This window comes from Symphodus melops, assembly GCF_947650265.1.
Source record: "Symphodus melops genome assembly, chromosome: 4".
Classification (NCBI taxonomy): Eukaryota; Metazoa; Chordata; class Actinopteri; order Labriformes; family Labridae; genus Symphodus; species Symphodus melops.
The window spans coordinates 16,995,667-17,011,107 of record NC_136694.1 but is presented as its reverse complement, the minus strand read 5'-3'; the positions used below and the strand labels follow the sequence as shown (position 1 = coordinate 17,011,107).

At 40.1% G+C, this 15,441-nt stretch overlaps 1 protein-coding gene across 1 annotated transcript; it reads left to right on the top strand.

Annotated features, from left to right (window-relative positions):
- Positions 1–3,250: 3,250 nt before the first annotated feature.
- smarcc2 (SWI/SNF related BAF chromatin remodeling complex subunit C2) lies at positions 3,251–14,838 on the top strand. The gene is made up of 26 exons (XM_079342166.1): positions 3,251–3,533; positions 4,777–4,896; positions 4,979–5,064; positions 5,196–5,277; positions 5,602–5,694; positions 5,894–5,963; positions 6,050–6,119; positions 6,308–6,383; positions 7,061–7,305; positions 7,423–7,547; positions 7,678–7,731; positions 8,789–8,826; positions 8,921–9,051; positions 9,159–9,230; positions 10,121–10,234; positions 10,344–10,497; positions 10,590–10,706; positions 10,792–10,854; positions 10,941–11,199; positions 11,597–11,758; positions 11,902–11,963; positions 12,045–12,165; positions 12,261–12,424; positions 12,524–12,658; positions 12,758–13,106; positions 13,865–14,838. The coding sequence occupies exons 1-26, from the start codon at positions 3,423–3,425 to the stop codon at positions 13,927–13,929; spliced, it is 3,138 nt and encodes a 1,045-aa protein (XP_079198292.1). The 5' UTR covers positions 3,251–3,422; the 3' UTR covers positions 13,930–14,838.
- The last annotated feature ends 603 nt before the right edge of the window (positions 14,839–15,441 follow it).

Below are 15,441 nucleotides of genomic sequence, written 5' to 3'. Positions count from 1 at the left end.
CTTATAGCTTTGATTTAGCCTATTGTTACCTGTCATGACAATCAGAAATACAAATACATATCTTAGTAAAAAAAAAAGATGAACACTATAAACAAATGCTTTAACATGTGATTTTGATTGATATTATTGTATTATGCTTACTGTAAATAATATGCCCAGCCCAAAACAGGCCTACAAGACACCATTGTTAATGCAAAGAGACCACAAATAGACACTTTATAATAATAATGCTGAAACCCTCCTGACGTTTCTTGGCTTTAGTGACTAATGTGGGCAGCTTGAAAACATTGAAATTAAACATCCATTTCATCATGTCATCATCAGTCCTAGTGCTTTATGCATAGACATTTTGTAGTGAAAAAGATCTGTAGAGATTAAACCAAAATGTCTAAAAAATATATTTTTTTAGGGCGAAGTATGTTTCCATAAAGAAGTGCTGTATATAATTATTATTTAATAACTTGCATCTATCTCACATTTTCAGCTTAATTATCAGTAATATAAAATAAACAATTTCATTATTAACATTTCTACAATTAAAGGAATTGCTCTCTGACCTGAAGCTTGAGGAAAAAGCTGCAACACAAATTTTAATTACCGATTGAAATGTGGGAGAATCTGCACTTCTGTTAAAACGAGCATGTGGAAATGAAACACCATCTGAAGGAAGTTCTCACCTCACCAGGACCAGACAAAGAGATGACTCTTTAATTAAAGGTGAGAGGTAACACGATTCTTGCGGACAGGGTTCTTGCTTAATGTGGTGTACAGTACATGAGGGGTTTGGCGGGAGGCTGGTCTCAGCAGTGTCTCCCACTCTCTGAATCCCTCCGCTCCTCCTGGCAGATTCCAGCGTTAAGTTAATTGGACAGAGAGAGCTGCTGAGGAGGGAAGCATTCAGCCCCATTAGCAATCCCCCCGAGGAGGCTGAGGCGAGAGGATCACAGACTCACAAATAGGAGGATTAAAATAATCAATAGGCTTCACTCTCCCTCCTTCAGCACACACACACACACACACACACACACACACACACACACACACACACACACACACACACACACACACCTACACACACACGCAAATGAGCAAACACACAGACAGCCTGAGAAATACTAGTTCAAGCAGCACTCTCCCAAACGTTTACTCTGGACTTCACAAATGTACACAAGCAAGTACGCATGCATTTGCACACACGCTCAGACACACTTAAAGCAATAACTTTAAACAGCAGTACATTAAACTATTCATAAAGGCTTTTTATTCTATCAGTCACATTTCTCGGACGTCATCTTAGGATAAGACGCTACTTTGCATTAATGAAAATTAATTTGGGTCTCCAGTAAAATCATAAAAGTCATTTTTGTACTCTTGCTAAATGTATTTTATGACTTTCATAAAAGTTTAATTCTTTATCTGGATCCACTCATGATGACAGATTTTCCATAATTAATGTTTTTTATGAAGTAGGCCCATAATTACTACAGACTAGTTAACACATTTCATTACATTCCCTATATGTATAGTTTCACATATATTAACTCCATATATTTATCTCTTTCTAAAGTAATATTTTGATATTATGGGATTCACTGTTGGCTCATTGTCCTTTTTTTATATTAATCTAGCACATTGTGATGCTGCAGATGTTAGTATGCACTTCTATCATCGGTGTTACGGTTTAGGCATTTAAATAACCGCGGGGCAATGGAAATAAATGTTTTCAGTGTTTGAGAATAATTTTTCAATTTCATCACTTGTTTTTGTTTGACCCAAAACATATATTTATCAACTCTAATTAAATCTGTTATTTATTCATGAATTAGAATTTTGTCACCACTCATGTCTTATGATGTCTTTTTATTGTTTGTGTATTGTTTCATTGCAGTGCTGCTGGCTGTCAAACAAATTGCCCTTCAGTGATGACACAGATATCATTTATATCTTGGCAAATAACTTGTGAACCAACTTAATCATTAATGTACACTGATCCCAATCCTATTTTTGTTGGGGGAAAAAATAAATAAAAATAAAAAAGCACAAAACATTGTTTTATTTTGTGGTAATTTATCTGAAATGATCAGGGCTGATGCTGTTGAATTGGTCAAATATATGAAAATTATACAACAATTACTTCCCGTAAAAGTCAGTAAGTTGTTCATCTTGTTTCTTTAAATGTTGCCTTCTTATGTAGTCTATCAAAGGCAGAAGAGTTTAATCAACCTGTAAATCACTCTCAGCGAGGAGGCAGAGTGACAGACTGAAATGCACTGAGACGGCTGCGTCATAATTCATTCCCAAACAGATACTCTTCTTTCAATTGCCACTTTCAGAGAGCATCGACAACATTTTGTGGAGCTTCAAACTACCTGCAGAGAGAACATCAAGAGAACACTGTAGTGAAGGAGCCATATGTGTAACAGGAAAACTACTGTCAGAAGAGTGATAATTAGATAATAACACTTCTGTCCATCTTTTAAAACTTTGTTTAATTGTTGTAACAAGTTCTGAGTGAGTGTTTGTAGTAATTAACACAGAAGCAAGTTATATTTGTTGGTGCTTCTGAAGATGAAGTCATGAAGCTTAACTAGGAGAAAGAGCTGACAGCAATTTCTTTTTATTTTGTAACCGATACTCTGGCACTTTCACAACTCGTGTGACCTCTTCAAACCTTCTCTTTCTGCACTTTTTTCCTTTTTTTCCCCTTACAATTTAGCATTTTATGTACATGCACATATTGTACTGTATACTATAGATTTGAGGCATTTCCACTTGACTTAACAGACTAAAGAAAATAGCTTTTAAAGCTGCAACTCTAACCTATAATTCGTTAAATATTTTTGAAACAATTCTAATTTTTAAACAAATATACAACTGCAAAGATTGTCATGTAAATAATGTTAACGGTCATTTATCAAGATTGTCAAACTTTCAACAATTCCAGCTTCTTACATGCCAATATTGTTGCTTTTCTTTGTTATTATTGTTACTGACTGAAGAATGATTGCTTTCTACACTGATACTTTGACTAAATAAGCCATTTAGAGACATCATCTTGAACAGTGGGAAATTATGACAATAATAATTTTCACTTTCTCCATTTTATAGAGTTGGTGATGAATTGTTACAATAATTATAGGATTAATCAATTTTCATGACATCAACAGTGACCAGTATGCATAATGAGTTTTTCTGCTTTAAAAAGAACGAGACATTGCTGTATAGTTGGAACATTGTGGGGTTTTCCCCCACTGTCCTTTTAAAATCTCTGAAATTGTGAAGCGTCATTTCACATGATTCTCTACACAACTGCGCCATCTGCTGCATATGTTTAGGTGTAGCCTTGTGTTGTCCAGTATTTGCAGTACCACACTTCGGCCACTGAGCGGCAGCCGGAGACGACTAATTGTCTGCAGGCAAAGATGGCGGTGAGGAAGAAAGACGGCGGCCCGAATGTAAAATATTTCGAAGCGTCTGACACCGTTTCTCAGTTTGATAATGTCCGCGTCTGGCTGGGGAAGAATTACAAAAAGGTACTGACTGCATGTTTTGTATCCATACACACGAAGCTTGCTTCTTCAGCCTGAAATGTGGGCACTTACCTTTTGGGCAGAGGCAGTGACAAAGAGAGGAGGGAGGGTGCTGCTGAACATCCAGCTGTTTGATTCACGCGAGCCGGGATACAAAAGGATGCTGAGACAACAGCTGCACCACAAGCGTCCACGAATTGCGTTGCCCCAGTAACGTGACATTTATTTGTCTAAGCAGATTCTACAACAGCACATATTTAAGACATTAGGAAGGATGTTGTTGTGATAAAAGGGGCCACTTTAGCCGGCCAGCCAGCTAGCCAGCTAGCTAGCCAGTCTGCTAACGGTAATGCAGCTGAGATCCAGATGTTGCCTCTGTGGCGCGCGCCACTGACTGAAGCTGTGGCCCGTCTGGGATAACTCTAAACAGTGTTTGTACAAAACACTATGATTTACGATACAAAACAAAATAAACCAGAGGTATCTTTAAAAACAAACATACAGTAAACATACAGGACACATTATTTTTTAACACATTAATTAAAAAAAAAAAAAAGTGTATATAAATGGTTATGTAGCCTGTAAAAAAACAATTGTGTCTTACAACTTAAAAAAAACAATGACAGAAAGGCTGTATGCAGCACCTGATGAAGATCCCGGTGATGCTTTAAACCAGGGGTGTCCAAAGTGCGGCCCGGGGGCCATTTGGGGCCCTTGACTTCAAATCGAAGAAGCAGAAGATTTTGGCCCCAGGCCTCATCAGATGGCATATTTCCTTCTTTTTTTTTCCTTTTTCATGTTAGCGAGGGAGACCTATAAAAGCCTGACTATTCTTTCCAAAAAATTAGAACATAACAGTTTCCCACTGCAATTAGTTATTGTGTATTTACATAATTTTTTGAAGAGGTTAAAATACAAAAAGTTCCTTCAAATATTTAAAAAAAACAAACACAAAAACCTTGTGGCCCGTGAGCGATTCTAACGCGACAATTTTGGCCCGCAAGAAAAAAAGTTTGGACACCACTGCTTTAAACGATGTTTTTCTAAATGCATCATGTGAACAATCAGGAGGCATGTTTTGGGAGCCACAGTGTTGAGAGTCTTTTTGCTTAATATTTTTTTTCTACAAGTGTGTTATTGAACTTTTTCCTTAGATACTTACGAAAAAATTAAAGCCTTCCACAATGCAGGATATTTTGGTGTGTACTCCCAAGTCTAAGCACTTCCTTTATTGTTGTGGACTTAGTACATCCAGGCTGAACCCCCAACAAACAAGTCTCTGTCAAGCCTGGTGGTCCAGCTGCTCCAGTTCCAGGAGGAAGTATTTGGACGACATGTTAGCAACCCCCCACTCACAAAACTGCCGGTATGTCTCTCTACTGACATCACATTTTGTAAAAGGTCAACTATGAGAGGCATTCTTAAACTGTTGTGTTTTGTGTCTGCAGATGAAATGTTTTCTGGACTTCAAGTCAGGAGGGGCTCTTTGCCACATCCTGGCTGCTGCCTACAAGTTCAAGAGTGACCAAGGATGGTAGGACTTTCTTTCTGGCTGGATTAAATGTTCAAAGTGAATATATACTGTGTAATCTTAATTTATGATGCTTAATTATAATTTGGCTATGATGCTGTTTCATGTGTAACTCCAGTCTAATTTCCTGGTAGGCGCAGGTTTGACTTCCAGAATCCGTCGAGGATGGACCGTAATGTGGAGATGTTCATGACGATTGAGAAGTCCTTAGTGCAGGTGAGTTTGTCCTGTTTTTCCAGTACCAGAAATAACTTGTTTGAGATTTTGCATGTCTCCTCACATGCAAAATATACAAGCAGTGGGTGAGAAACAGGCTGCTCGAGCTTAACAGACAGAAATTATAAAAGGCATCCTGTCATGTTATATAACCAGTAATCCTACTTCGTCAGTCCTTCAGTTACACCACCAGATCGTCCTCTGTTAATCTGAACAGTTTCGACTGCTGAGACTTCTTATTTATTGTGTAAAATGTAATAAATATTTCTGTTTATCAAATTTAAATGAATGCGTTTGAATGAGTTTTGCTCATTTACACATCAGAACAACTGCCTGACGAGACCTGTCATCTACCTGAGCTCTGACATTGAGCCCAAACTGCTCGGCAAACTGAAAGACATCATCAAAAGACATCAGGTATGTTTTATATTTGTAGGATATTTTAGTTATGCAGAAAAACACTTCCCTGCATGTGAGGGCCACATTCAGATTATATGCAACGTTTGAAGCTCTACCTCCTACCCTACCTTTTTTCACTTGTGTTTTCCAAATTGAAAAAAAGTTGTTCAGATGTTTTTTCAAGATCATATTTGATTGTATTGACGATTGGTTGCAGGGCTCAGTGACTGAGGACAAGGCCTCCAGCTCGCATGTTGTCGTTCCAATCCCCAGCAGCCTCGAGGAAGGTGAGACGTCATATGTTTTGTTTTGGCACAGTATTTTTTTTATCCATTCTGTGCACTGATTCACTTGGTATACTTTTTTTCTCCAGAGGAGTGGGTCCGTCCTGTGATGAAGAGAGATAAGCAAGTGCTGCTCCACTGGGGATACTTCCCTGACAGGTGCTGAGTTTACAGAGATGTGAACACCATCCAATATTCAACACCTCACTGAAAACTGTTGCCTCATCTCTTGTTGTGGAAGGCTTTTTTTTTTAGATCTGCTATATATAGTTTTTTTCCTGAAACTTTCTTTCCACTTGTAATCATCTCCTGCCTTGACCTTTGACCTTGCTTCTCTCATTATTTAGCTATGATACTTGGATTCCAGCCAGTGAGGTTGAAGCTGCTGTGGAGGATCCCCCCAGCCCAGAAAAGCCCAGGAAGGTATTTCATTTCTTCACATTTTCTGTTGGTTGATCGGTGTTGTCTTTCTTATATTCATAATCCAAAATTGTATTGAATGCCCCTTAGTGTGGCGTCTTTCATATTTATCTCTGCTATAAACATCCCATAATGAATTGCCGTGTAAAATTGGCCCATTGAGCAGCAGGGCCTTCTTCATCACTTGGCTGAACACATTCTGAGCAGTATTGAGATTCAGTCAGGGAGCATCAGTGACTCAGACTAGATGGACACTCAAAAGTTGCATGACAGTCGAAGCAATGAAGCCCTCACACGTGGAGCACTGTATTCAAACAATAATCAAGAGTCATGTCGCTCTGTTTATTCACAGTGAGAATATCTCCAACAGACCACAACTGCAAACTGACTTAGTTATGTGTTTATGTGGAGGCTTTTATTCATTTTATTATAAAAATTCATTACTAAACGCGTCTGTTGGAAACACTCGCAGAGACAGTTGGTGATTTTAAAGGCAGAGTAGGTCGTTTCCTCCAGATACAATTTTTAAGATTTTGGTTAAAATTGAAATTGTGATGTGGACACTTAAGGTAGACTCTGAAAACATTTCTCGCTGGTTAAACTGGAATGCATTTGTTACATTTCACTCCTCTGAATGATACATATTGGTCACACATCATATTGTATGTTCTCATCCACAGGTCCATGCCAAGTGGATTTTAGACCTGGACCAGTATAATGAGTGGATGAACGAGGAGGACTATGAAGTGGGCGACGGCTGCCCCAAGAGGAAGAGGATCTCAGCAAAGACTCTGACGGATGAGGTCACCACGCCTGATGAGCGGAGGGACAAGAAGCCTGGCAGTGCCAAGAAGAGGAAGCGCTCACCTTCCCCCTCCCCCACACCACCACCGCAAGAGAACAAAAAGAAGAATACAAAAAAAGGGTGTGCAAACCTCACACTCATCAGCTTTTTTTTTTAGAATCAGCAACTTTTGTGACAATAATGTAACATGATGTCCTTTGTATGTTTGTGTATGCGTGTGTGGGTGTGTGTGTATAGCCCGACGACCCCTTACACCAAGTCCAAAAGAGGGCAGAGGGAGGAGGAACAGGAGGATCTGAGTAAGGACTTGGATGAAGCGTCTCCCATTCCAGCATCTGAAGATGGAAACCCAGCAAAGTCAAGTAATGGCGTCTACATATGGCAAAGATAAAAATAGAAGCTCACCTCCAACATTAGTTATCTCTTGAAATGAAGATGAGATATTATCTCTTTGGTTCTTTGAGTTAGTTTTTGATATTTATTTCCTTTTAGATAACACAAAGAAGGACTCCGATTCAACTCCAGTCAAAGGAGGAACAGATTTGGGTGAGCAGAATGTTTTTCTATTTCCTCCATCACAGCCGCCTGAGACTTCTTTCAAAATAAAACATCCTGTTCTCCGTGCTCTGATAATTCATAATAGAGCTGTCAGCATTAATGCGTAAATTAAAAGGTGATAAAGGTAAAAAAAAAAAAAAAAGTACCTATATGTTAATGTATCCAGTTACTGTATTTTGGATGACGTTAATTGCATGCTTTTTTTTGTCCCTTTTGGCACACCATAGTTAAGCCACTGCAGTGGCTTCCTGCTCCTGCCGTAATGAAAAACAATAAAAACCAAAGAACCTCCCAGAGAGCTTAAACAAGTCACCAGTGCACTCCTGAGTTTGAGCTGTCAGCTCCGAGCCCGAGTGCCCGAATCACCACTGACCTGTGGATAAAACTAAATTCAAGAAGTTAACGTGTGGCTCCTGACTGCAGGCCAGTCAAAATTGTGGAAGACTGGGGTCTAACAGACGTCCCCATGTTGTGACCAGTTATACAACTTACTCCTTAATTTTTCTTTGTGTGGGATGCTGTCATGATTTTAAACAATATTTCACAGAATAAGCACTTCAAAGCCATGGTGTAGCAGTGCAGCACTGGTTTAAATAAAACATTGAATAGTCAAGGTCTCAAAGTACATTTCTCTGCATAGATTGGATTCCCAAATCAAGACACTGGTAAGAATTACTTTTTAATGTTAACATGGACTAAAAAAGATTTTTGAAATGCAAAATAATGAAAATAATCTGCATAATAATGGAATTTTATAACGTGATTACAAATACTATTAATTGCAATTAGCTTTTGAAATTCCAATGCCATAAAAAGAAATGTTTAACAGAACTAATCATACAAAACAGTTTTGTGCTGTGACTTGTTAATCACGTTTTAATGACTTTATTGTTATTTTATATGGGAGCAGGTTAACTAATGTCTTTGGTCTTTCCAAACATGGAGAACCCGTGTTCTTTTTTGTCTGTCTCTATCCTAAAAATATTTACCCTCTCCTAATAACTGGTGTTTACATTAAACCATTATTGTTTTTTGATTTGATTAGATGAGCCGGAGGATGAATCCATGGAGACAACGGGCAAGGTAAGAGAGTTTGTAAAAAAGAGCAGGGATACTATGACAGAAGGAAAGTAAAAACCAATATATCACCTTGAATGTGTTGTTTGTGTCCAACCAGGAAGAGGAGGAAGGATCTCCGAGTGTGAAGGGTGAACCGGTGAAAGGCTCGGACCTTCACGAGGACAATGTCACCGAGCAAACTCATCACATCATTATACCGAGCTACGCTGCCTGGTTTGACTACAACAGGCACGTATAGTCTCAGCACCAAGCAGCACAGAGCTTGAGACTGGACTCAAAAAATAAAACGTTGTTCATGTCGATGTATTTCATTATTTCATCAATGTTTCCCACAGTGTTCATGCCATTGAGCGCAGAGCCCTGCCAGAGTTCTTCAATGGAAAGAACAAATCCAAAACCCCTGAGATGTAAGTCTCTCAACATGACAAAGCACAGACTCAGATGTTTATATGACAGTTAATTAGAACAGGAACAGCAGTGGTAAAACACTAACTTGGGAAATCACTCAGAATGGATTTCCGGTCCAAATAGCACTTGTGCTCCTGCTACCTGCTCCATCTCAGGGTCTGTTTCACATGTTGTGTTTGTACGAAGTCGGCTCTTGTTTTGTGGCTGATTGTGGAGAGCAGCTATCTGCCCCTGCACTCTCATGCTGACAGAGCTCAATACCATCTAACATGTAGATTATGAGCTGGGAGGGGAGGGAACGCTTTTTTTTTTTTCATTTTATTTATTGTGAGAGCAGAATGAAAATGTGATATGAGATTCACTTTTTGAAAAAACGATTCCTTCTTGGACGGAGCCAACAAGGGCAACTTGTACAGAAAAAAACACCGCTGCCCATCATATGAAACGGTCTAACTGCATTATATGTATAACAGGGGTGTCATGGTAATGTTTTTTGACTGAGTTTAATATTTGATCATTTATGCAGTGGAACTGTCATTATTGCTGAGTATGGCATCCCTTATAAACGCAGTGGCGCAGTCACCATCAGCTCTCAGCAGACATTTTCTTACTGCTGCTAGTAGCTCTTACTGGATACTTATTTTGCAATGACGCTCATTTTCAGTGAAGGGAGGCATTTTCCCCAAATAAAGGTATCATGGCTCATTTGAATATGTGCAGAGAGTGAGCACAGAGAAGCTGTTTGAGCTGCAGTGCATTTAGAGGTGCAAATAACCCTTTGTGTGTGATTTGTGTAATTTTTGTGTGTTTGTCTTATTTGCACAAGTTTCGTTTAGTTTAGTTTCGTTTGAAACACTTTTGTATCCACGGCCTTCTCTCGTTCTTTCAGTTACCTGGCGTACAGGAACTTCATGATTGACACTTACCGGTTAAACCCTCAAGAGTATCTGACCTCCACCGCCTGCCGCAGGAATCTGGCAGGAGACGTGTGTGCAATCATGAGGTGGGTGAAGGCTAACGATTTTTAATTCAATCTAGAGATTTAGTGTATCCAGTCTTTTCAGTTAAACTTCTGTCAGTGACGTAAATAAACGTTGTGTCTTCTGCTGCAGAGTCCACGCCTTCCTGGAGCAATGGGGGCTGATCAACTACCAGGTGGACTCTGAGAGCCGACCCACACCTATGGGTCCTCCACCCACCTCTCACTTTCATGTCTTGGCCGACACTCCATCCAGTCTGGTGCCCCTGCAGCCCAAGACATCCCAGGTCCACACAAACAAAGAGACACACAAATAGACACATGCAGACATGTTCCAGGCTGTATTTACATTTGTCCCTCTGTCACTGTGGGCCTGCAGACTCCTGCCACCCAGCAGATGATGTCCTTCCCCGATAAAGTGAAGGATAAACCAGCAGATCTGCAAAACTTTGGGCTGCGCACTGACATGTACAGCAAAAAGACTGGCTCTGCAAAGGTACATTTCTAACACAATGCTTGACAGAATGATTCTTCTGCTGTGTTTAAGCAAACATCCTGACAAGGTAAATATCTGTGTACAGAGCAAAAATGCAGCCAGCTCTATGAGGGAGTGGACAGAACAAGAAACACTACTACTTCTTGAGGTAAAAATGCAACTTTAAATTAAGCCTTTAATTCATGGTGTGAAATGAAGAGAGAAGTAACTAAATGTAAACCTCACTCTCCTCAGGGCCTGGAGATGTACAAAGACGACTGGAACAAGGTGTCAGAACATGTGGGGAGCCGTACTCAAGATGAGTGTATCCTGCACTTCCTGCGGCTGCCCATTGAAGACCCTTACCTGGAGGACCACTCCTCGTCCCTGGGGCCGCTGGCCTATCAGCCTATTCCTTTCAGCCAAGCAGGGAACCCTGTCATGAGCACCGTGGCGTTCCTTGCCTCTGTGGTTGACCCACGTGTGGCCTCAGCTGCAGCCAAATCAGCTCTTGGTGAGAGGAACTTTTTTTTTAAATAAGCCTACAATCAACAAAAACAATCTCAGGTTAAATTGCTGCTGCACTCAGCGTACACAATGAGAAAGATTTGATTAACTATTAAGCTTAACAAAAATATGTTTCCTCTTGTAGTTTTCCCTTTGAAAAACATGTGATCGTTTAATTAAACACAGCTATGAAATGCTCTATTTAGCTTCTCACGACCTGTAATTTTTCTGTACACATCCAGCAAAAGGATGAAGCATTATAATTCTGTTCAGGTGACAAATATGAATTGCATTGTAAATGTAAAAAAGCAATTGCCTCCTAGTGATATTTTACTTCTCATTACAGGTTACTCCTGTAAATGCACATTTTTGCTGTTCACTGATAACGTCTTTTCTCTTCTCAGAGGAGTTCTCTCGTATGAAGGAGGAGGTTCCTGCAGCCCTTGTTGAGGCTCATGTTCGGCGGGTGGAGGAGGCAGCGAGGGTCAGTGGCCGACAGGACCCGCTGTATGGACTGGAGGGGAGCGGCATTGCAGGCACCGGGCTGGAGGAGGGAGAGAGGCCTGGTAGGATGAACACACACACACAGAATCACTCACATCACACACACACACAGTACAACATATACACTGCATTTAAAGATACAAGAAATAAAAAAGTCCTTCACACAGAAAACGAGAAGATAAATAGGGTCTGACTTTTTCTGCAGATGAAAGCTGTGACGAAAGCAAAAGTGAGAGCCAATCAAGTGAAGAGAAGAGGGAGGCAAAGGTATGATGCATATCTGTCACGATATAAGGATTTAGGAGTCCTGTCGCATGGCTCATTGTGCTGCGTTTACTTTCCACACAGGACAGCAAAGATGGAGCGGCTGAAGAAGAGGAGAAGCAAGCGGAGAATGGGAAGAAAGAAGAAGAACGAGGCGGCGAGCAAGAAGGAGAGAGGGAGGTGGACAAGACAGAGTCAGAGATGGGTACGGAAATGTGCCTTTTATTTCTGACACAGATACAGAAAATGCTGAGTAGTTTTTGTTAGTGATGGTGAATATATGACTTTTTTCTCTCTCAGGGGATAGGGAGAAGGAGAAGGATGGAAAAGAAGGCACCGAGGAGGGACAAAAAGAAGCAGAGAGTGAAGGAGAAAGGAAAGCGAAGGTGGAGCGTGACGTGGGAGAGGGGAACCTGGCCACTGCTGCAGCGTCTGCGCTCGCTGCTGCTGCTGTAAAAGCTAAGGTAGACTCTTTTTTTTTTAAGACCAATAAATGCTGTATCTTTTATCAGCTGGTTTTCTTCTTATTTCTCTCTTCTTACACTTCTTCATTTTCTTTGTAGCATTTGGCAGCGGTGGAAGAGAGAAAGATCAAATCTCTTGTTGCTCTGCTGGTGGAGACCCAGATGAAAAAGTTAGAGATTAAACTGCGACATTTTGAAGAACTGGAAACCATCATGGACAGAGAGAGGGAGGCTGTAAGTGATGGATTCTGGGGTTTGTAGTATCACAAAAGAGAAAGTCAGTGTCAACTCAAAGCTGTAACATGTTCTGTTCTGCTGTGTATGTGTGTGTAGCTGGAGTACCAGCGTCAGCAGTTGCTGGCTGACCGTCAGTCCTTCCACATGGAGCAGCTGAAATACGCTGAGATGAGAGCCCGCCAGCAGCACTTCCAACAGATCCAGCATCAGCAACACAGCCAGTCCGGGGCTCCTCATTCTAATCAGGCTGCCCCAACACAGGGTCCTACTCAGCAAGCTCCAAGCACACCAGCGCCACAGCCTGCCCCCAGCCCCGCCCCTACAGCCTCATCTGCTCAAGCCTCTGAGTCCCAGCCGGCTCAAGGTGCCCACACCTCGCCCCCGTGCCCCCCAGGCCAGGCCCCAGCTGCCCACTCCAGCTCCAGCTCAACTCCTGTACTCCACGGTGAGCACAAAGCAGTAGCTTTAAGAGGTTCAAATAATAAAATAACAAGTTTAAGATGTATTAACATATAGTGCATAAAATATAACCTCCTGATTTAAAGTCCCAGTTTGATCCAGAGTCAACTGGACTTGGTTTGGATCAAGCTTCAAATTTACCCTGACCTGGGTGACTGGGAACCTACAGACCCCCTGAGTTACAGTTTGGTAGATTTGATGGTTTATGTCATCTCTTGTGTTCAGACTGTTGTTTACATATAAAACAGAAAAACAGTTGTTCAGAGCAAGTATAAAATAAATGCCAAGTTACCAAACTAATCCAACAGCGAAATGAGATATGTGCATCCCAAAGTTTTATTGTGGATGAGAAATATTCACAGATTGGCATACTTCAAAAAAGATAACTCCAATACAGGGACAGAGAATATAATACATCGTAATGTTGTCGCGGGAATACAGCTGGAAATTAGCCAGTTAAAGGCTAAAGCTGCTCCTTTTACTGTCCAGTTAAATAAAGGGGACTGTCCACCAAATAATAAACATAAACTAAAGAAAACAACCAAAAGACAATCCAGAACTGTAGCTTGTAGTTAGTTGTTTGTTTTCTATTCGCCTGTCAATTGTTTACAGACTTATCCCAAACCTAAAAATGTACAATCTACATCCATATATACAAAGAGAGAAAGCAGCAAATCAGACAGATTCCAAGTTATACCGATTAATAACAATTGTCTTCTGTTCTTTTGTTTTAACTCATCACAGAACCCAGTGCACCGCTCCCCGGGGAAACGCTCCACCCCTCAGCCCCCGTCCCGCCTCCCCAGTGAGAGAAAAACTGCCTGAGGATCTGAATGACTCTGACCACTTAAAAATCCTGCCTGTATCATTGGAAATGAAGACATAAGAGGAAAGAAAAGAACACATTTGACATGTTACGCATTTTTGTCTGTAGTATTTTCTTCCTACGAGACTATTTGATGTGAGAAAGAAAAAAAAAAAAACATATATATATATACGTCCATGTTAAACCACCTCTACTTTGAAAATGAAGAACTCCCTTTCAATTGGATCTGCCTATGAAGGAAACGTACTGTCATGAAGAAGCTTTTCATCCTGCGTGGTCATTGAACAGCAAAATCTTACTTCCTGATTTTTAGCTCGACACCAGAGGTCAGGTGAGCTTAGAGGGTCTTAAACATGCTGGTACTTACAAAGAAGAGAAAAGACTCATCTCTTATTTTCAGTGTTTTGGAAAATGTGGTATCCATGTCCTGCAATAGTTGTTCACAGCATGGGAAGTTACATGCTTAACAATGTTTCCCCCCTTTGTACTGTAGGTACTGATGAAAAAATGCACTTTTAATCTAGGTCTCATTGAAAAAAACTTGATGATTCTATGAAATGGAACTTCAGCACTTACATTGTCCTTTATCTTGTCTGTATTGCTTTTCAATACTGAAGGATTTGGAAACTTGATTTACTTACTTACTTACTGAAAGCCACATCTTGAACCGACTTTTCTCTGCAGAAAAATGTATGAGCCAGTTAGAAATGACAAAAATCTGGTTGGAAAGCCATTGAAGAAAACGTAAAAACTGGGCGTTCTGTTACGAAAGTATTTTGTTGCTCTGTTATGATCCTTTTTAAAATGACTGACAGCATGAGACCATCATCATCCTTAAAGGACTTATATTTAAGAATATCGTAATTCTGTCCCCTATTTCAACAGCACTTAGTGAAGAAAAAACATGAGGAGCTTCATGTTTTGCCATTTTGGATGAATTTAAACAATCCAGGTTGGATTGTTGTGAAGAATGTAATTATGTTCAAAAGGAGCCGATGAAAGAAAAAAAAAGGTCTGAGAACAGTAATTCTACCAGCTATCACATTCAGTTTGTGTTTTAATCATAATCTGACTTTGTGTTTATTGCTTAACCAAATTGTTTTTATAATCATGTTTATCTCACTTTTATTCAGTGAGTTTTATTACGGTTGCTCTGGAAATTAAGAGGACTTTTTAAGCTGCTTGTTTTTTGTTTTTTTTGTTGATGGTGCATTTCAAGTTTTACGTGGAAGAAATGTCAAAAGAACTAAAAAAAAAAAAAACTAAAAAAAACAAGGGAGCTCGCACCTTAAACAGCTGACAATGGTTAGATTGTGTCCTTAATATCAGCAACAGTTTCCTCACTTTTTATCCTATCCATTTTTGTATTTTTTTACTGTTTCCATCTTTTCTTTTTTTACATGTCATCATTGTATCTGTATATTCTTACCCTTGTAGCCTATATTTATCCTCTCCACTGTTGTGTATGGTGCGTGCAGGTGACTGAGCATGTGTG